Source organism: Rhipicephalus microplus, chromosome X (assembly GCF_043290135.1).
Source record: "Rhipicephalus microplus isolate Deutch F79 chromosome X, USDA_Rmic, whole genome shotgun sequence".
NCBI classification, from domain to species: Eukaryota; Metazoa; Arthropoda; class Arachnida; order Ixodida; family Ixodidae; genus Rhipicephalus; species Rhipicephalus microplus.
In genome coordinates this window covers 140,341,286-140,362,967 of record NC_134710.1, presented here as the reverse complement: position 1 = coordinate 140,362,967, position 21,682 = coordinate 140,341,286, and the positions used below count along the sequence as shown (strand labels likewise).

At 48.7% G+C, this 21,682-nt stretch overlaps 1 protein-coding gene across 5 annotated transcripts in view; it reads left to right on the top strand.

Moving 5' to 3' along the window:
• The window catches only part of LOC119176562 (septin 7-like protein pnut), an 81,161-nt gene that overhangs the window by 5,736 nt on the left and 53,743 nt on the right, over positions 1-21,682 (top strand). Inside the window, exons 1-5 of one of the 5 annotated variants that reach the window (XM_075877879.1) lie at positions 10,097-10,392; positions 14,713-14,971; positions 17,709-17,916; positions 18,419-18,553; positions 18,949-19,066. In XM_075877879.1, the coding sequence (XP_075733994.1) occupies positions 10,168-10,392; positions 14,713-14,971; positions 17,709-17,916; positions 18,419-18,553; positions 18,949-19,066 (945 nt within the window). In that variant the 5' untranslated portion in view covers positions 10,097-10,167. Of the gene's footprint in view, positions 1-10,096; positions 10,393-14,712; positions 14,972-17,708; positions 17,917-18,418; positions 18,554-18,948; positions 19,067-21,682 lie in introns of those variants that run through there. The other 4 variants (XM_075877880.1, XM_075877881.1, XM_075877882.1 and 1 more) reach the window with 4 other exon arrangements.

Sequence of the window (21,682 nt, the reverse complement as noted above, 5' to 3'; positions counted from 1 at the left end):
GGTGCTCGTGGGCGTCGTCAGGGGGGTGCAAAAGGGGCACTTCCCCATCAAGCCACAATGGCACCTCACTCATGCCCCCCCTCCGCAACCCATTCCGCAACGGTGCTCCGCCTCCCTCCCCCACCCACAGAGTTTCCTAATAAACGTTAGAGGGAACTTTGGCGCTAGTGTCTATGGGAGCTGCAACGCACGGCGCTTCAGCGAGCGTGGGAATGATGGGTAGTACACACATTTGTCTAATCTTCGTACTTCTGGCCTGCTTTGGGCTCCATGTGTGTTCGTGTGGCTTGGGGCTGTTTTCTCGTGAAACAAAAATCAGAAAATGTTCAGCGATGGCGCTTCACCACCTTATTCTTTTAGACTTACGTTTCCAAGTCAGGTCACGAAGTTCAAAAGGGTTGAATCTTTCTTTCAAAACAAAACCGATATACAGCAATAAACGAAACCGCAAGTACGATTTGTCGCCTGCAAGTACTACCCATCATTCCATCATTCCCATGGTCTCTGAGTGATCGCAGCGACAGAGTCCCCTCTAGTTATTTTAGGAAACTCTATGCCCTCACCCCCTCAAAGAAAGAAGAACTTGCATATCCCAAGACAAAATCTGACGACCTTGGCGGGGCCGACAGTGTAAATTAACGAATGCGTCAAATGATGACATGCTTCTGAATGTGAACCGTGCATTATATTGAGCACAAGTCAGAATTGTTCGAAAAATACTTCGAAGGACATCAGCTTCAAGCACAGCACGCTACACCATTATCGTCATCGACAAGTTGCCGTGGTCGATGCTTGCTGCAAGTCGCATTAGCTGGCGCTTCTCTAAATATCTATGCAGGCTTGAATGTCGCTATTGCGAAAACCCGTGTCATTGCTAATAATGGTTCCACTGCAGGGCTGTCTGTACTGGATCATTAGGCCGGGGCGCGCGTTTAGTTGATCAATGATGTTCACTAAGTGAGCGATTATAACGCAATGTCGTAATCTAAGGATATATTTTATCGAGCACATCAATGGCCCAATAATTATTTGGCCAGAAATTTGTTTCTTTTTGACAGCCGCTCTCGCGTGCGCGAATTCACCGACTCGTTGCGTCACTATTTCTACATGTATTACCTCTTCAGACGCGATTTTTCGCATACTGTTTCGCGCTTGCACACGCTCACACATCTCGAGTTCCTTTGATGGACACCCCCGAAGGGCAAGTCCGCCTGTCGTACACTGCGCAGTAATTGTGTATAGTTAACTAGAGTCACTAGCAGAGGTACAGCAGGCGCGCGAAATTCGGCGGTTTCGCTTCTTGTCGCAGCCATACGACGGGCGGCACGACGCTTGATCGTAAAATGAGGCGTGCTGTCAAAACGCACTTGCCGGGTTCACCTTTGTGGTCGCTTTCTGACGTCTTTCGTGCGTTGTTGCAGTGTGCTCGAATACCGTGTTGTAGCGCAGCTGCTCGAGAGAGCCCCGCGTCCGCAACCAGCGGGGTGCGCACGGCTGCCGCCATTATGTTGCGCCAGATGGCCGCCCACTCGCACATGGTCGCGCTCGGCTCGGCAGCCGTTTACTTGTGCGTCGCAATCGCCTTTCCTTCTTTTTTGACCCCCTTTGACTGCCGGTTGCCTGCTTCGGTCGCGTTTTGTTTTCTTTGCCTCATCGGGCGCATGGTCGCCCTCGTCACACAAACGAAGCTTTGGTTTCTTCTTGGCTCTTTCCGCCCCCGTTGCTAGCGTGTTCCTCCGGCGTCAGCCATTACGCTAATTGAATGTCTGCTGTCGAGCAGCAGATCGCTTGAGCCGATACAGGCCGCGACTTGTCACCTACGGCTCGTAAAAGGCCCCTCGGCTCTGAAAACTCGGGCATCCACATAGTTGCGGCTTGCAATCTTTCCTGGCTGCATTGGCGACACAGTGACCTTCGTCGCACAAGAAAGAAAGAAACCACCGGCAGTACGGGCGATATATCCGGGACGTCTGTCGACACGCCAGTGGTGCCTGCGATATTTCCCCGGGGTTGGGCGACGCTGCACTGTGGCTTCTATGGGCCTGGAACCTCGCGATATGCGCTTTGCTCAACGCTCTCATGAGGCCTGGAGGCTTACTTCGTACCTGCTGCTTGCCTGCCTCTAACCGCGACGGCGCCACCGCGTGATAAGCGCCCACTGTCTGCGACCTGTTCGTTGGCGGGCAATGTCCCCCAGCCCGCGGGAGGGTACGCATGGGCATCAGACGACCGCAACAGAGCCAGCAGAGCGCCCATATAGCAGGCCCGTATGCGGACCCAACTTTGACGAATGCATTTGTGCGCTGGAAGGGCATGCGTCGACACGCTAAAAACCGTGCGTGCTCTGCGGCTGGCATGGTCAGGCCGCGTCCTGGCGGCTTGACGTTAACGCTTAATCCTGGAACTGAGTGCGTTGTAAGAAAGTAGACTGTGCCCCGTTCCGCCACATTCGACGTCCTAAGGAATTTCAGCCATTAGCTTTTTTTGTACTGCGTGACGTGGAATGGCCAAGCGTTGCAAGTTTCCGCGACATTGCCCCAACGAAGAGTGATACAAGGTGGTGCTAGGAGTGGGGTGACCCTTAAATCGTGCCAAGTTATATTTGATGCATGTGCGTGCCGCATCCTATTGTATGCACAAGCTCCCATTGTTCCATCCGATTGCCCTTGGTTTGACCTCGAATGCAGTCGCGTCGCCAGTCAGCACGCTTACGCTCGATACAGTAGCCGCGCAATGACATTCGACTAGGGCGTTATATATCAGCGCCATACGTTTCGCCGGTGTTCTCGAATCGCGCGCCGTCGCCGGGTGTAATCCCGTCGACGCGATGGCGTTTAGCTATTGTGCACGGGCGAGGTTGGTGGGGGGGTCTTATTCGTGTCTGTGTTCCGTTTGCGTCCTGCCTTTGATGGCTCGCGAATTCGTCGAATGGAGAACTGAGAAGCGCGTAGCAAGAGCCGCACGTTTATGGCACGTTCTCCCCCGGCTTATTTGTAATGTTTTGAACCTGCTCCGCATCTCGGGTTATGCTGTCGTGTGTCACGTTTGATGAAATTAGAAGAGGTCGCGTTAAATGCCTAATGGATCGCGTCTCATTTTCAGTTGATTGTCGTGTCTACTGTACACACTTTCACTTTTGCCTTTTTTCTAGTCATCGGGGTGGGCTTTTGTGTGGTGGGAACGAATTAACGTTTGCCCCACGGCTTCTTTTTCTCACTTCTCGCATTCTTTTTTACTTGCAAGAAAAAATGTGCTGCGCCAGCCGTGGCTGCTGCAGCTTCGCTCGAGGGCGAAAAAAAAAGGGGGGGGGGGGAGAGAATGGTTTCTCTCTTAGGAATGCGAGTACCCCGAGGCCCTCCGAGCGCGCTGTCTTTCCATCAAGAAGCTCGGCAAGATGAGCGTCATGACAAAGTGCGGGGTAGTAAGGAAGAGCGTAGTATATAGTATGCGCATCGCTGTAATAGCGAAACCTTCCGCGGCAATATATATGTTGTTCTGTCTTCCTAAGACACGTCGCTGCGGCTACGGCTAAAAGCTCGCGCATTGCAGCTCGAATTTAACGCTACAGTATGTTAATCATGGGTAAAAACAAGGAGCAAATGTCGCTTTGAGAAAAGCGTTGCACGGTGACTCTCTCAGGCTCCTTGCATTGGAGCGTTGTTAACTTAAAAAAAAATCTTTCACGGATTTTTTGTTTAGGGTAAACAAAGTAAGACGACACCTTTTCATGATAAAAAGAAACAGGTAAACGCGTACTTCATTTTTGGGTTTCAGCGCTGAGCCCTACGGTTTGTCAGAGACTGAATCTGCAACCGTGCCCGTGTATCCGCGAGTACTGTCGCTTGTCTCTAATCGGCGCTCTTTATGGCGTTCCTTTCGGCTCATCGACATTCTATTATTTTGGCTTAATAACAATGGTTGCAGTTTCATGTCCCAAAACTAATACCAGTCTCACACGGGCACTTTTAATCGCCATCAGGTCGATCTGGATCGGTTTTCTTCAACGCGATCAACTTTACGACCGCTGCTACACGGCTAATCCGGTTCGAGCTTCGGTCAGATGAAATGCACCAGGTGTCATGCCACTGACAAAACTCGGCGTACGATTTTTCTATCGAGTCATTTATCAGCAATGTTGTTCGGGCAAGAACCGCTCGAACGTCAAAAAAATTTTGCGTGCCACTACAAAAGTAATTTCATAATCCATCATTCGATAGACTTTTCCTTGCACTTACCTGTATTGCTGTGCGAGAATCTTCACTTTTATTTCTGATGGCACCTGCTTGTAGCCGTTTAGTCGCAGCGAAACGGCAATCTCGTTGTACACGTCAGAGTTTCTCTTCTGGCGCCTCAAGTCTCCCCGTTGCTCCTGCCAGCGGTCAATTACTGTGCAGCTTTCTTTATTGGACCTCGAAGTGCACATACGCTGCGCGAAAAGCTGGCGGCACTCATAATCAATTAGCTGCGACGTGCTTCAACTGCTCCGACGGTTTGAGGGGCTTCGGCGAGTTGGCATCTCGGTATCAGGAAAACTGTGTGGAAAACGTGGATGAAGGGACAAAAGAAATGCGCTGTTCTTTTTTTCCCTTTCATTCTTGTTTCTCGCGCAGTTTGTCTGATAATGGCTGAGGGACGCCGTGGTGCAGGACTCCGAGAATTGTGACGATCTGTTGCTCTTTACAGGGGCCCTCTAACAGTTTTCACGACCTCGTTGTTTTACATGTTTTTCTAGCTGGTTGCGTATACGCTAATGATTAAGAGATAAGAGCCGAAAGAATGGGAGCGTTTGGGGCACACAGTTCGTTTAGTTATTCAGCGTAGAAAAATCTAAATACGAATTAATGGACGCCAGCCCTCAACTCGATTCTCTCGGGCTCAGCTGACCATGTTTCCCTCGCCCCGTGACGTCGGATGGCAGCCCAATGAAATTAACTGAAAGCCCTACCGTACAGGTAGCTTGCGTACCACATTGCCCGTTATTACGGGCGAAACGAGGCAGCTTGCGAACGCTTCCTCATTGTTTTCTAGTTTTACCGATCCTCATTTTTTTGTTACCGTCTATACATCAACACTTACATTTTTTCCCCTTTCCTTTCTTCAAACAATGGCGCCTGGAGCGTCCTCGGTGCGTTTCCTCCAGCGTCGTGGCGGTCGGTGCATTGTTTGAGCAGCTTTGCAATTTTCAAGCTGAGAAAGTCGGAGAACTTTATTCTCTTGCGCATTTAATGAGAAACCATGTTAAGTTAAAAAAAGAACCCCAATAGTAATCGCTATTTTGATGGAATGCCGCGGTTACATCTAACGTTTCATTCATCCAATCACAGACCTGCGCCCTCCGTCGTCACATCCGCTCGCACTAGTTTTGGCGAGCGCCACTAGGAGTTGATGCTGTCAGCACCGATGTCTTGAAGTGTTATGAGGGCCCCTCTCAGGTGAAGGCTAAATCCAAGTACGTAGACCTCAAGCATTTCACCTTCATTGAAATCCGGCCGCAACGTTCGGGATCTGATTCCGCAATCTTCGGCTGAGCAGTCCAGCACCATAAGCAGTATACAACCGCGATGGAAGGTTGGCTTGAAAGGCACGCGTACGGGAGGCGCAGTACGCGTCCCAGTGATTTCACTATTTTTTTTTTTTTTCTGGTGGTGTTCAGAGGGTTTGTGCAATTTTCTTCCCGTGGCGCGCCTCCGTCCGGACCTTGGCCCCCGTGCGTGCTCGAATGCCTGCAGTGCGGGCGCGGTTTCCCAGGCTCGCGTTTCGCCGCTCTCCGGGATAAACATCGACTCAGCTTGCCGACAACAGGTTTCTGTTCTCTGTCAACGGGTCCCGCTGCTCTTTCGGACGGGAAGGGGGGGGGGGGGGCACCTCCCCGTTGCGCGCCACTCAACAGAGCCACCTATGTTTAGCGGCGACCCGTCATGCCGTGACATCGTATCTGCAGCGTCTCAATCGCCGTTTCTTAAATTGCGGGGCAGGTAGTTATGGGCGCCTAATTACTGCGGTGTGATTTGCGCGCTCGTTTAGGGCATTCAACACGCTGCCTACTCTTCGCAAGGTTTGTCGGTACGATCTCTTTTCAGGACCGTTAAATGGACACAAAGAGAGAAATTATTTTTCTCCAGTTGGTAAATTACTATTCCACAATACCAAAATCACCACACTTGACGTGTGAAAACGCGCAAGAGAATGCGGGGGTTGACCTTGAAATTCCCGCGACCTAATTGCCGTGGCGTCATAGAATTTCAGATGGCCTGTGCTACAGGGCCTACATAGTTCCTAATCCGTAAAAATGACGCACACTGTCTTCTGAGGGGCTCGGAGACGTAACATGTCGCAGTTTCAGGAAATTTTGTCCAGCTAGTGGTGCCAAAGTACGAAAAATACACTGAATTCCGTGACGTCACGCGCTAAGATTTTAGCGCGAAATTAAGAAAAATGAAACTTTTACCGTGATTTTCTTGTCTAATAATAAACCTGCGATGATGGTGTCAATGTAATTTGAGTCTTCATAGTAAACAGATTGTTTCGTTTTAGTTGCCCTCTAGGGCTGCTCCCTCATGATAGTTGTTTCCCCTGTGGGACCGCATATTTTCCAGCTTTCCGTATCGACTTGCGTTCATATTAGCTTGCTCATAATATTGGGCGGTTGATACCATCGATAACGATTGATTTTGAGTAATATCCAAATTACTTACTAAGGACAAAAAGGACGAATGTTAGAAAACGTGGCACCTACGACTCATTCGGTTTACTTTGTCCAATATTATCGTCTTTCGTCATTAGTTCTTGTTATCTCTGTTATCTTGAGGGTCGCCCAGCCGGCACGAATGGTGACGACAGTCGAAAAAAAAAGTTGCTATGCTGGGGCGGGCCTTCAGTTCTCTCTCTCTCTCTCTCTTTTAACCAACTGTCTCGCCGAGGGGTCGGTTCCGACGGTATCGCTCGAACAAGTTTGACAAACTACGGAACCTGTCTAATAACTTTTATGCTCGAGAGTGATATTTTACGCGGACGAGCTTCGTGTAATTTGTATAAGCAAGGTACCCAGTTGGGTGCCTACCAACTGTTGAGGACCTGCTGGTCGTGCTTTATTATTATTATTATTATTATTATTATTATTATTATTATTATTATTATTATTATTATTATTATTATTATTATTATTATTATAGTCTCGTCACGCGGTGCATGGCTGTGAAGGGGGGTGCTACCACGAACGTTAGTGTATTCCCTCAGCGTGTAATGACATCGAGTGGTTGCCCAGCAGAGATCAAATCCGTTTTTCGTTCGGCATTATTATTGCTCACTCTCTCGCGCAGTTTACTCGAGTGCGTCAGACTAGCGATTTCTCCCGTTGATGCCACTTCCTGAACGTGAAGTCGTGGAAAGCAGCGGTGATGTCAAAACATTATAAAAAAGTTCGCGAAACGTGCACTGTTCCAAATGTTACATTAATCAGCGGCGGAGCGTTTGTTTTTAACGAATGATGTTTTTAACGAAGAGCTATGCCTCTCAAGTCTGAAGGCCTTGCCAGTAGCGCTCCTAATCTCGCCCCGGCTCATGCCTATCACTGCAGCACCGGCTTCAAGTGACGGTATTCTCTAAGACGGCTGCAGTCCGGTTAGGTACGCGTGTCTCAGAAGCTGAACCAATTTATGACAAATGACGTACTGTCATCAGTAAGAAAACTCTCTCAGGCAGCTGCTGGGGCTTCCCTAAAGTACCGCTCGCTTTTCTTGGGATGTCTGCAGTAGGGTTAGACCACAACGCTATAATAGTACGTTACAACTCGGCAAGAATGAAAACGAAAAAAAAAAAAAAGCTCTCGCATACACGACACCACGCAGCGCTATCAAATGAAATAAATTGTCTATTCAAGAAACGTGTTTATCCAGGGAAGGCGCTGTGTCCTGTCGCGTGTGTCCCTTGGCTTTTTTTTTTCCTTTGTCGCGCTGTAACATAATGAACCTGTACCAACTAGCCCAGTTGGCTATACACCAGGCTGCTGTAAGTTGTCATCGCCGCGATATCACTTTTTACTGCGCCTGTGCTGAGCATTCTACCGGTTGGCACCCGATTAGAGCGGCAACAGTTGGATTTTATTGCATTGTGCCGGAAGGATCTAAGTTTAAGCGACATTCTTGGGTGGAACGAATTCGGCAGGTCTCCACCGCGGCAGCTCCAGAGCGAGAGGCCGCTTTAGTGCGCGCAAATAGAGTCGGGACCTGGTTTCGACACGGTGGTGCGCTTCGCCAAGCGCGTCGCCGTGATGGCATTCCAAAGCGCTGGCGTAAGCGACGCGAGCAGAATACTGTTGTGGTGCGATGAGAAGAAAAACTGCGATGTTGTGTGCAGGACTTTCCTCGCACGAAGGCGACAGCAGGTGGAACTAATGAGACATACGTATATCTTTTTTTTTTTGTCTGCTGCTGCCGTCGCCCGGTATATTTTCATGCATGCATTCCTTCTCCAATCTTTGAAGAAAACACGTGCAGCCGTATGCGGATCAAAGACACGATCACAACGTGTGCCTTCACGCCCTCGGTATACCGTGTTGAAAACAACGTCGAAGCATCTGTAAACGTTGCGTTGAAAATACCTGCCCTAAGAGGCTTTGGGCGCTTCACCTGTCTTTCAGCAAGTTGAAGTATAGTGTTGAGGTGAAGGTGGCGTACCGGCTCGTGATGAAATAACAGCAATATTAGGCAATTTACCGAGGCAGCGATATCGAACGGCGCTTTGTAATATGCACACATCATGTGGCGGTCGTCTGTGTCCCGTTTTAAAAGCACCGCAGGCTGGGTACATTCGTGGTGTGTTTTTGAGTGCGTCAGCGCAACGCTTGCAAATTGTTGCGGTAATGTTGAATAGATGTAGACATCTACGCCGCACCACATGTATACCAACGCGCCAAGTGTGGCGCTAACATTTGAAGAAGTCTGCACGCAGTTCGTGAATCTATTTGCTTTCGACGAAAGTCGGCGTTCTCTATCTGCAGTTTCCATGGCTCGTTTTACACAATGGCGAGTAATGGAGCCTTTTTTGCTCGCTTCCGCCCTTTTAACGGTGAGCCTCGATTCAGCTCTTCTACCCCATTCTTTGGCTGCGAAGTGCCGCTTTTGTCTTAACGGACGCCGTCCTTTTGCGGGGCGTCTTTCGAATTCGACCTGGGCTGCTTCGTCTGCATGACGGCGTCTGCGCTTGAAAGAAAGCGCCCGTTGTCGGTGCGAGGAGATAGACTGCTTTCTCGGCGGGGCGTCGGCTTCTGCACGTGGGGCGGCCGTAGGTGTGTGTGCGCTTTGTCTTTTGCCGAAGCAAAGGGGGAAGGAGCTGCGCCCAGATGGGAGCGGGTCTGATGTGCGCCCCTGGCACGTGCCGTAATTTTCGTTGCTGTGCGTGATGTTTGCCCTACGCATCCCCCGCTCCGTGCTCTCGTACGGGACGGTTTTCTGCGGTGGAGGTTTCGTCCGCCCTATTTATTGCCACCATTGACCCTGGCCTCTGGCGCCTCCTGCGCAGGCTTAGGAGGTGTGCTTGTTGTTACGCTAGCGGGATACCTAAGTGTGGGCGATTCTGTCCAAGGCGAATGAACTCTCCCGGTGTCGGCTGTTTCCGAGCCGTGCATCCGAGGTGTGCCTCCGCGCTCTGAGGCCGGCAAGCGTTTCCAGACGTCTGGGCCGCTTGCTGTGGAGTGTGTGTGGAAGCTTTCGCTGTCGAGCCCTGTCGGAAGTCTGGTCGTCCTTATGGTGGAAGGGCGGTGGGGCGGGGGCGGCCGTGGCGCGCTCTTTGCGTGCTCGCCGCATGGCCGGGGTCGTATTTTCGGCCGGGTGGCGTGGGGGCTGGCATGCATGTTGCTTGCTCTCTTTCTAGCCCCCCCCCCCCTCTCGCCGTTGTCTCTCCTCGCCCATTTCCTCGCATGGTTTCAGTTTTTCTCGACCCCTCCCTCGCTTCTTTTCTCCCTGTTTGGCTTTGCGCGTCTCTCGCCGGCTCTGCCAGCCGCACTGCACCCGGTGCCGCGGCGTCCGCTCTGGCTGTCTGACAAATCATTTGGCCCCCAAAGCACCGCTGGGTTGTGTCGGACCTCTCATCGTTCGTAGTGCGGCGTCTGAGCGAAGCTCCGTATTCCTCGGATAAAGCTTGAGTCCCGTGGAGTCGTCGTGTGCACCGATGCCGGCGCTTCCCCGCCGGTCGGCGTCCTCTGGGGCGGCCGACGTGCCCACCGCCCGGCTGGGTTACCGCTACGCGGGCCTCGAGCGCTTCTCCGGTCGGCCTCGAGTTTACGAGAGCCCGTCGTCGTCGCGCTCTTCGTCCCCACCGCCACTGCCCGAAAAGCAGCCGCCTCCGCTGCCACCGCAGCCGCCATCCTTCACGGCCCTGACCTTGACCAGCTCCGTGAGTGTGTGCCACCAATCTATTCAGACGTCGGCACAGCTGCGTTGGCTGTTGAATGGGTAACTCGCCGCCGTGGCGCCCATCGCCCAATCTCCAGGCTGTCGCGAGCAGTGCGATTGCCCACTTTCTCCACGTGCGTTTCCACTAGCTCTTGTCTTCAGTTCTTGCATACGCTCAGTGCAGTATAACATTGTTCAGCACTTTTAACATCTTGTCCACCGAAGGCTGACACTGAATTACTCGGTAGAATATTGATGTCGTCGAGCTGTGGTTTTGTTAGGTCATTTGATCAATCATGAAGTAGGTAATTAGATGCATTTCCGATGGAGGCGGAAATGTTGTAGGCCCGTGTGCTCAGATTTGGTTGCACGTTAAAGAACCCCAGGTGGTCGAAATTTCTGGACCCCTCCACTACAGCTTCTCTCATAATCATATAGTGGTTTTGGGGCGTTAAACCCCACATATCAATCATGAAGTAATTAGAACATAGTCATGCTAAACTGAGATCTGCCAGTGTAGGTATCGAGCAAATAGCAGTGATTTTTTTTTTTCGCTTACACGAAAAAAGATAAGCGAAAAGGTCAGATTGGTGTCGTCCCATTCATGTACTTCCGTGTTTAAATTTGGCGTGGGGAAATTCTGTCTCCATGCGTCTTTCTCTAACGGGGCTGTCTTGTATATCCATCTCCAGAGTCGAGTGTCACACGTTTTATGTTTTCCCCTTCACACTGTACGGGTCTTTGAACGCTGGTCCAGCTAGCGGCTGCTCAAGTTGCCGCTGTGAGCCTCTTGATTCGATAAGGAATGTTTCGTTGAAATTTCCCAGCACGCCACCGAAGCGCCCTCCGGACTCGAGTGACATTGTTTCGCCGCTTGCAAGTCTATTTAATAACAAGCTCGCTAGAAAACTCCGTGCGAGTTGGACGTGAGTAGCGTGAACCGCAGATTGGCCTTTCAGCTTTGTGTTTCGTGCACTTCGTTTCGCGCTGTCGCAGTTATTTCACGCACCAATAGCTGCCTGCTCCTTGCGCCGGGAGTTTACCCTGCCGTGTAAACAGCCGATTTCATCGCACTCCGGTTGCCTGTTCTGCATAGTTCACCTTGCGGACCGCGCACGGAAAGCCACTCCTGTCGCGCCATATCACGCTGTGTGCTTGTTCACTGATATCGGTATCCCTGTAATCAGTTCAGTCCTTTTCTTCTAGTGCAGGAATTTATCGAAGAGAAAATACGACTTGTGCCGTTTGTGGTGTTCATGACTGATGCCTTTGGGAGTGGTTTTTCAATTCTAAAGTGGAGAAATAACGTGGGGAAGCATGTGTCGTGGTGTGCCATCTCGCATTCATCTGTGAGTGGAGCCGGCCGTGAACACGGTGGATGGCAAGAATGGCGGATATAATTGAGGCGGAATGCATCGCCACCGAAATTGCGGCCTTGATTTCTCAGTAAGCTAATATTGCCTCGTGCAGTATGTGCAGGCTGGTGCAGTATGAATTTCCGAACGCCACAATATCTCTTGTGCACCACAACTTATCTCGGAGCGGAGACTTGTGTTGTTCTACCAGTCGTAGGAAAGCCCGCGGCTGGTTTCGGTTCCACGCGTTCGGCCCCGCCGCGGTAGTCTAATGGTTATGGCACTCGACTGCTGAGCCGAAGGGTCGCGGTATCAAATCCCGGCTGCATCTTCGACGGAGGCGAAATATTCGAGGCGAGTGTACTTAGATTTAGGTGCACGTAGGTGGCCGAAATTTCCGGAGCACTCCACTACGGCGTCTCTCATAATCATATGGTGGTTTGGGGACGTTCAAACCCGGGATATTATTAGTATTTCACTCGCTCGGATCGTTGACGCGTTCAGACAATTATATACACTGAAACGTGAGTGTGAGAATCACTTCAATGGATCATAGTACATTTTAGTGCCATATTACGAGTATATTTTTCTTAGAGAACTAGATAGCGCGTTTGCGACCGCGCACTGACCATGATGCGGGCTAACTACGTCATAGACGACATGTTTACTCCGGAAAACGGGCCGACTGAGAAGGAAAATGTAAAGAAAAGGGGATGCATTCTTGCAAAGCGAACCTTAACTGTTTTATGTATGACTTCCCGCAACTGTTTGAGTCTCGTAAATGAGTGCAGCAGCATTTCAGCAAGGCAAATGAGAAAAGTGTCAGTAAACTTTAGTACAATTATTTGGCGCGGCAGCAGGCGTGCGCTTGTGTAGCTTCCACAGTGCTGTCAAGAAAAGCTGTCTTCATAGTCAATTTACCATCACTGCGATATTTCGAGTTGCTGTGGGGATCAGACGAATCATAGAATGGCCCGTATGGTGTCGGTGACTCTTGGAAGTGAAATGGTCCCCGAAAAGTTTTTTTTTTAATCGAATACATTTATATTTTCATGCCGTTGCCCGCACGTACATGTAATTATTTTGTTGTACAAATAATCTTTTTAATTCAGCGATTCATTCTATTTCTTTTGTTGGTAGTAAAGAAAAAAAACTATGCCATGGTTCTTTATACTTCACTACAATGCAAAAAACAAAAACATCTCTCTAGCACTCTAACATTTACCAATTGCCTCATTGAGAAGGGCTTGAATGCCGGTGAATGCGGCCATCTCCATCGGATGGGGAGTGAGGTTGTTGCCGAATGAGCCAGCCCTTGGGGGGGACTCTCGGTTCTGGTCGCTCGGTTCCATGTGTTCTGACATCCACTCGTCACGACTGGCCGAACCTGACTACGTACCCGAGCAAGCAGGGTGCTATTAAGATAAAAAAAAAATCGCGGCATATGCACGGAGTGAATGATGATGGGTGGGTCCAAGCGTCCGTCAGTCCGTTCGTACTTCAGTCTGTGCGTCTGTCTGTCTATCCGTCCGTTCGTCTATCTAGTACCGCCATCTCGCATCTCTTCATCATATATTCATCATATGCAAGTACCGCCATCCAGCGGACATTCCAAGGACTAAACGAATGTGGCTACCTGCATGCATACATACATACATACATACATACATACATACATACATACATACATACATACATACATACATACATACATACATGCATACATACATACATACATCTGGGACGCACGACCCTCGGCTTAAGGAGCTTCGCCCCTAAAAATGGGAATGAGGAGCTGTGCTGTATTATATCAGCCCTTCATTTCACTGTTGATCTACGGCATGTTCAAACGTCACTTTCTTGTAGCTGCTAAATGTGTATCAGCGAATATATCAACTGCGATGCCTCAAGTCTCGTTTAGGGATCAGACAGAGGATGTGCTTGCCATAGTTTACAAAAACACATTCGGTGTTGCATTAACGGCTCAACTGACGTCTCAAAGCAAGACGGACGACCAAACGACTGTGTCGCCCTCCATATTAGTGTGCTGTTCGCAGCGCAGCCGTTATGGAGATTTACTAACTTTCTGACCACGTCAACATCACTGCAATGGTGGCAAGTGCGGACACTGATCGATTAGGTGGACTGTCTGGAGCCCTCCATTTGGCGTCTCTCGAGCAACTGGCAGGGTAAAATCCCCCACTGCGCCCTGTCGTCGCTTTGTGGCTCGAAGGTCGTGACGGGGCTCGGCAAAGATCCGTGGTCGTTTCCTCGTTGCGCCGAGTTCTGTGGTTTCCTCATTTTCGATTTCCTCTTTTGTCCGGAGGGGACTCCACGATTGCGTCTTCGCCCTGTGTTCCGGGTTACGCGCACGCATTCTTTCCTGCGTCGCTTTTTCTTTGATATGGAAACGAAGCGAGAAGCAGGCTGCGATTTCGGGACGGAGAAGTTAATATAAGTGATATTCATTCAATCCTAACTCATACACGCGTTCGGGCATAATAAATGTACAGGGTTGTATTCAATAAACGACCTACAGAAACACGCCAAAAAGTTGTAAGGAAAAGGATGAGAAGGGGCACGTGGCTACAAAATACGGATCTGTAGGTTGGCTACGAATGTCATGGCAGTCGCCTGGTTACGCACTTAGGAGCTGTGCCGCTGTTGGTGGACTTGTTATGTTTTGACATTTGTTCGCGCGTGACAGCTAATAACTACTACAGTCAACGTAGTTAATGGGTCAAGCTATCCTGTCTGCGCTGCGTACTGTGAGAAGTACAGTGATGCTCTGCCGTAATCGTTGAATATACTGTCGTGCGTGATGGAGTCGTCAGTCAGATAAGATGCATGCTCGGGGTTTTTTTCCTTCCGGTAAACTGCCCTGCTATCGAATATAGTGACGGCATGCGTGTCTTTCGACACTGAAGCCGCTGTTGAGTGCTGCTTTCTCTCCCCACCCGGTGCAGCTGTCTACCAAGCGGGAGCTGTTCTTCCGCGACGGACCGGCGCCCCCGGCGGCGCCCGGCGGCCTGCTGGGCCTGAGCAAGGACTCGACCGGCAGCTTGTCTTCGTCGGGAGGCGGGACGGCACCGCCGTCGTACGCTTCCTCTTCGACTGCCGGGAGCCGCGAGGTTGCCGAGGGCTACGTGGGATTCGCCAGTCTGCCCAACCAGGTCTATCGCAAGGCAGTCAAAAAGGGCTTCGAGTTCACGCTTATGGTTGTCGGTGAGTACGCACCTTCGCAAGAGCAGCATCACCTCAGTCGTTTTGTGCCGCCGCCCTGCTTATGAAATCAGTCTTGACATCACTTGCTTTTCTAATCGCGCTGCTTTGCCCCAGCTTTCTTCTATTTCTATTTTTGCGTCATTCCGCGCTCTTTCTTATGGTGTATAGCGTTTGCTGCCGCACGTGCCCGTCCATGAATGCGCAGATGTTCTCCTCCTCTCCTAACACGCTGAGCCGACGCGGCGCCGTTGTGTCCGCGTTCTGTTGATCTCCCTATCGTCCGGAAATAACGGTGGCCGTTGTTCTCGCCGCCTTTCTGCGCATCACCCGTCGCGCCGTGAACACGTGTGCGCTTGGCGCAGGACAGGCCGTCACAGCCGCGCCATGCCCGCACATATCTCATCCCCCCCCCCCCCCCCCAACGTTTTTTTTTCTGTTCTTGTTGTTCAATACTTACGGGTCCGCGCCTGTTAACAGCTGTCGTTGCTCCAGGCGTTTTCGTTGGTCTTGTCCCTACGTCTGTTGAGTACGTGTGACTGAAATTTCGTGTGTGTGTGTGTGTGTGTGTGTGTGTGTGCGTGTGTGTGCGTGCGTGCGTGCGTGCGTGCGCGCGCGCGCGCGCGCATCGAGTTTGATGGCGCTTAGTCCTGCTTCAAAATGGGTTGCGGAAATTAGTGTCTTTTCCTTTCTTCCTCCTAAACACGACCACCATCTATTTTTTTCATAGCGACGTGCCTGGTGTTAAGTGCATGAGCGCTGTCAGGATTGTGTCTTGGAGTTTGCAAACCAGTGTTGCATCGCGGCTGGGGGAGGGGGAGAGCGCTGGTGTAGTTTGGGTGGGGCAACTGCTGGTGTGGCTTGAGGGGGCAAGTGGCCCCTTTTGCACCCCCCAGCCGGCACCTATGGTTAAGCTTTGTGTTATTGGTTAGCTGTATGGTTAGCTGTATGTTATTGGACATAACATGTGCACAGTGTTTTACATTTTCTAATTTATTGTATTGGTATTCCAAGTCATTTTATGCTCCTTTGGTAAATCATTCATTTGCCCTTCTCTGTCAGGTTTAGTGTTAGCTTTTTATTTTTGACTGCACGCTTGTGCACACACATTCTTTCATCGTCTCGGGCTTGGTCAGTGCTTTTGATCTGCAAAATAAAGGTGCATGTTCAAATCTGTGAACCTACTGTAAATGCAAGCTCATTAGGTGAGATGTGCATATATTGAATTGTGGCAGGCAACTCCAACACAAGATGTGTTGTACAAATACCAATCAAAAAATCAATGGAACTAGAAAGCTTGTCACAACACTTGTCTTTTCCAATCTTTTTGAGCTTGGCTGAAGAGGAGTTGTCGTGAGAAGCTCAAATTTAGACTGACAATGGCCTGATAGTGGCTGTTATTTGCCAAGTTCTGTCACATTGGTCAAGCTGGCCACTGCCATACCATTGCATCTGCTGTAAATCTGAAGCAGCTTATCTCATATATTACTAAAGGAGCTTGGTAGCTTATTCGCCACTTATAAGCAGTGCAGATTGTTATCATTATTATCAACTTCAATGGCCATAATTAAGTTTGTTCTGTTCTAAAAGCATGTTCATAAAAAAAAAGGAAGCAAGTGAAAAAAGGATTAGTTTTAAATCTTATCTGCAGTTGGCTGCTTTGTAAACAGAGGAACACATCAGGAGAAACACCACAGCTCATCTTAAACACACACATCTTTAATGAAGAGTATTTTATTAACACATTCACTGCGGCGTATGTCACCGATGGGTCACAGCTGTGCTCCTCCTATGCGGCCGCAATGTTACGACCATGCATCTGCTTGCTGATGGGATAACTTTATCAAACATGAATGCAAAGGTGCGATTCTTGTTGCAAGAGGTTGTAAATAAGAAATTTTTATCAGGTGTTAGATGCCATGACCCACCGGTGACCCACTGTTGGGTCATGGCACACCTGGAAGATATGCAGAGTGTCCCACCGGTAGCTCACTTCGCTCATAAAATGAAAAGTCAAAGCTTGCCACAGTGAGCATGCTAGACTATACTTTTGATGGGGCAGTTTGTGCTGATGGGTACCTCTGTATTTTAATATGTGCAGAAAGCTTTGAACCAAAAGTTATTCTAACCTGCTACCTGCATGTGTGCACTTAGAGGTAGCACAAAACTGTTATTTCAGCATAACGAGAAAAAGTGTTATTTACAGCTTATGTTGCACCATGACCTATTATGCAACTAAATATAGTCTTTTTTTTTTACCTTATTGAAAGGTACCAGTGAATTAATGCTCTCCTAATGGTCTAAAATAATGTTACTATTGTATTTACTCGAATTCAATAAGTTTTTTTTTTTTCAGATTTTCACTACCTAAAGTTAACGCTTGCATTACAATGAAATGCTGAAATAACAATTTTTTCTTCCTGGACGCAATGGAAAGTCGCCCGTAGCATTACATTTGTGCCCGCATTACAGTCGAGTAAATACAGTAACTGCTGCATGTACAAGCTTTCAGTGTAGTCTTGCCAATCTTTTATACTACCTGCACTGATGTTCCTATTTGTGGATGCAGCATTGGCACAGCATTTATGTAATCCTGGGATTTTGGGACAAGCACAAAACATGGCCTTACCAAGCTCTTCAGTGGGCAGTCACAAAAGACTTTGGTTGCGCTGTCTTATCTAGCCAAATAGATGACATTTTTTTATCTGCGCAACCAAATCACTGGTGGGTGTTTATGCAGGTGAAGCTGGACTTGGAAAGTCAACGCTCATCAATTCTATGTTCTTGACGGACATCTACTCAAATGAATACCCAGGGCCATCTCACCGTGTAAAGAAAACCGTAGAAGTGGAGACCACTAGAGTTCTTCTAAAAGAAGGCAGTGTCAACCTAACACTGACCATTGTAGACACACCGGGCTTTGGCGATGCAGTTGACAACACTCAGTGGTGAGGCTCAGTTCTGTCACTTCTTTGCCACTATCTTGCTTGCCTTCCAAAACAATGTGTGCAATGCAGAAAGTCAGATGAAGTAATGTTTTTGTAATATTTATTTGTTATTTTGCCCAACGCTTTAAACTTGGATATCAATTTTATTTAGGCTACGAGGGCCGCATTGTGATAGTGGAAAATTGCAAGAAAAAATTTACCTGCATGAATTTAGGTACAAACACGAGAAACCCAGTTGTCCCCATTACTGCAGGCCACATAAATGTGTCATAATTCTGTTATGCAAAACCATGATATTTAATTTAAGTTAGTCCAGACATTCATGTTATGCAAAAAGCCTTTGTTTGATCATCCACATAAAGGTTTTTAAGGTCACCTATGACAGGCAGCATAAGTCGTAGTCTCTGAGCCTGATTACTCAAAGTGGTTGCTATTTCTGCACAACCTTGAATTGTCACTCATGACCATTGTTTTTTCCTCCTCCTCCTTTCATTTTGTGCAGCTGGCAGCCGATAATCGACTACATCGAAGCAAAGTATGCAGAGTACCTCGATGCAGAATCACGAGTACATCGGACAACATTGCCCGATAACAGAGTTCACTGTTGTCTTTACTTCATTGCACCGTCAGGACATGGGTCAGTACTGCAGCCTTTCTGGTCACTTATACTATTTCAGTGCCAAGCAGGCAGCTTGAGTTGCTTAGTTTATTCTACATACAGCAGCATTTATGTGAAGCTCTCACTGCAGGTAGTGTTTTCTCTTTTGCTTGCCTTTTAGTAGGTACTGTTTATTGACTTTTCATTGGATTTCGGTGCACGTTAAAGAACCCCAGGTGCTCGAAATTCCCAGAGCCCTCCACTATGGCGTCTCTCACAATCATATGGTGGTTTTAGGGCGTTAAACTCCTCGTATTAATCAGTCAATCACTTCTGAATGGCTATATCTTGATTTGATGGTTGTGGTGCAACTATTTTTATACAATCTGCAAGTGACTCCTGCAATATAACCTCTGGATATCTCGATATTGCAGGTTAAAACCTCTGGATATAGAATTCATGAAGCGGCTGCACGACAAAGTAAACATCATTCCTGTGATTGCTAAAGCAGACACTATGACGCCAGAGGAGTGCAGTTTATTCAAGCGAACGGTGAGAATCAATTTAACCTACATTTTCTAAGATTGTTTAGTGTTCCAGCAGTAGGCTAGTTTTTGAAATTATTTGCCATTATTTTGTGCTGCTCTGGCATAGTTATGTGCTATGGCATTCAGTACAAGTTGCAGTGGGCAAGCATCGCCCTAATGCTCTGGAGCAAATATGGGGGGGGGGGGGGGGGGGGGAGCATTTCGTTATTTCAGCATAGCGAAAACCCTGTACTACAGCAGTGGTTGAGCGACTAGAGCATCATCCTCCAATGCGGTAGGCTCTGGGTTTGGTTTCCAGTACCGCCAAGCACCAAACCAGTTCATCTAAGAGCAAGAGAGATTCTAGCCTGGTGCTTGGTGTTGTGGCTACCCAAATCTTGAGAAGGTGGCCACTTCTTAAGGTTTTTTTTTTCACTCCCCTTTTTCCTTCCCTTAGTGATTTTGCACTGTGCTCGCTTACACATTCCAAAAACAAACATCTTTCCCATTCTCGAACTAGTACAATTCCTTGCTTCCGCTCATGTTCCTTATGCTGGCCCACCGTGCAGCTATTGTTGCAGTGTGAAAAATATAAATGAGAACAGTTGCAAAAGTGCAGCAGCACCATGTCTTGGTGAAGCACATGGGTGAAGACGGTCCACATTGCTCTTCAGACCAGTGTATTATTGCTCCAGGAAGGAAGCATTGGAATATACATGCTGTTGGAATGGCGGATATTGTTCTACTTTCTCTCGGGAGCCATGCCGTAGCCAGCACATGCTCATTGCAGCTTGCATTGGGTGTGCTAGCACTTCAAGAGACTACTGTTAACCTTTATTTTTTTGTTGTGGGCACTGGTACAAGTTTTCTTGCAGTTATCAGTTTTCTCGGCATTAGTTTTACAAAACAGAACAGGAAAAAACTGAAATTTCAAATGCGTTTCGCTGTGCCCTGTGAAAGAGTAAAGAAAAACATCTGACCAGTCAACTCTATGAAAGGCTGGGCTGTGTGCATAAGTTTTGTAGAAGTTAAGCTTTTCTTGCACCGTCTACACCCTTGAAACTGTGATGCATATACTACTTTTATGCCAAGGTTAAAGTAACTGTGCCCGATAATTTAAATGCATTGATATCTACAATGATTAATTCAAACTGGGAACCCCTAGTTTTCATCGCTCCTCACAGAAGTCGGCCCTGAGTGATCACGATGTTTTGCGAAACTAAAGCAAATTAAATTAACTATTTTGAATTCAATTTCAAAAATATCAAAGCTAGAGATGCAGGACATCTAAACTGTGGCTTTTCTCAGCAGATCATAATTTGGATGCTGTGCTGAATTTCTTAGGCAAGGTACAAAACAATGCTCTTGGAATCACAACTGAAGAAACGCAAGTGAATTCAAATTGCTGATTACTTTTAATGTTTCTTGTGTTAACTTGGCTATGGAAATCTATTTTGAGCATAAATAGCTTCATATACCGTATAAACCGGACTATAGGTAGAGTGGGAATATAGGTCGACCCCCCAAGTTCAGGTTACAGAAAAAGAAGAAAAAGGCAAACAACCCAAAACTGCTGAACCACATTTATTTGCGAATTGAGCGCACCGTACCCCGATCGTCGGAGCTCCCCTCAACCACCATCGCAACTGCTCCTATTCGTGCGACGAAGCACCACTGTCTTCTGAAGACGAGTGTCTGTCGCTGGCCACCTCCCACAGTGCGTCGTCTTCAGTGCCATCCAGCGAGTTGCTGATGCAACATTTCTTGAAAGCATTTTCCATCATGGAATCGGGCAAGGAGCGCCAGGCGGAAAGCACCCAGCCACAAACAGTCGCAAGTGGAGGCCTCTGTAGGCGGCTCGTCGGTGTCTTGGGGTTGTCGCCGGACATCCACTCTTGGTATTCCACCCGCACTCGGTCTTTGAACGGCTTGTTTAGCGCAACGTTGAGCGGCTGGAGGGTGGACGTCATACCACCTGGTACCGCGGCGAGGTCCGTTTTCCCGTCAAGTGTGCGTTTCACTGCGTCGGTTAAGTGGCCACGAAACGCATCCAACACCAGCATGCTGCGATTACGCAGCAGTGCACCTGGCCGACGGTTCCACACCACTCGTATTCATTCAAGCATCACGGCCACGTCCATGCATCCCTTTTTGTTGACGCGAACAACAACACCGGGCGGAAACACTTCCTTCGGCATTGTCTTGCATTTGAAAATGACGAAGGGCAGAAGCCTTCTACCATCTGCCATGCATGCCAGCATGACGGTGAAGTGCGAGTGCTCGTTGCCAGTGGACAACAGCTTCACATCCTTGGCGCCGCGCTGCGTGATCGTGGTTGACGAAGGCATGTCAAACCACACGGGGGTCTCATCGGCATTGCCAATCTGTCCCATCATGTAGTCGTTCTGCTCCTGAAGCCGGTTCACGAAGTGCTGAAAGTTTATGAGCTTGTCCTCGAACTCCTCCGGAGAGAAAATCCTTTGCGTCGCATAAATCGACGCACCCAAGAGTGCGGTGCACGAAACTCTTCTCTCGTGAGCTCAGCTTCTCGAGCGAGTTCAACGGCTTTCTTGCGAATGGTATCCATGGTCACTGGCAGCAAGCGCGCACGAACTTCCCGCACAATGTCCGCTAGCTTATC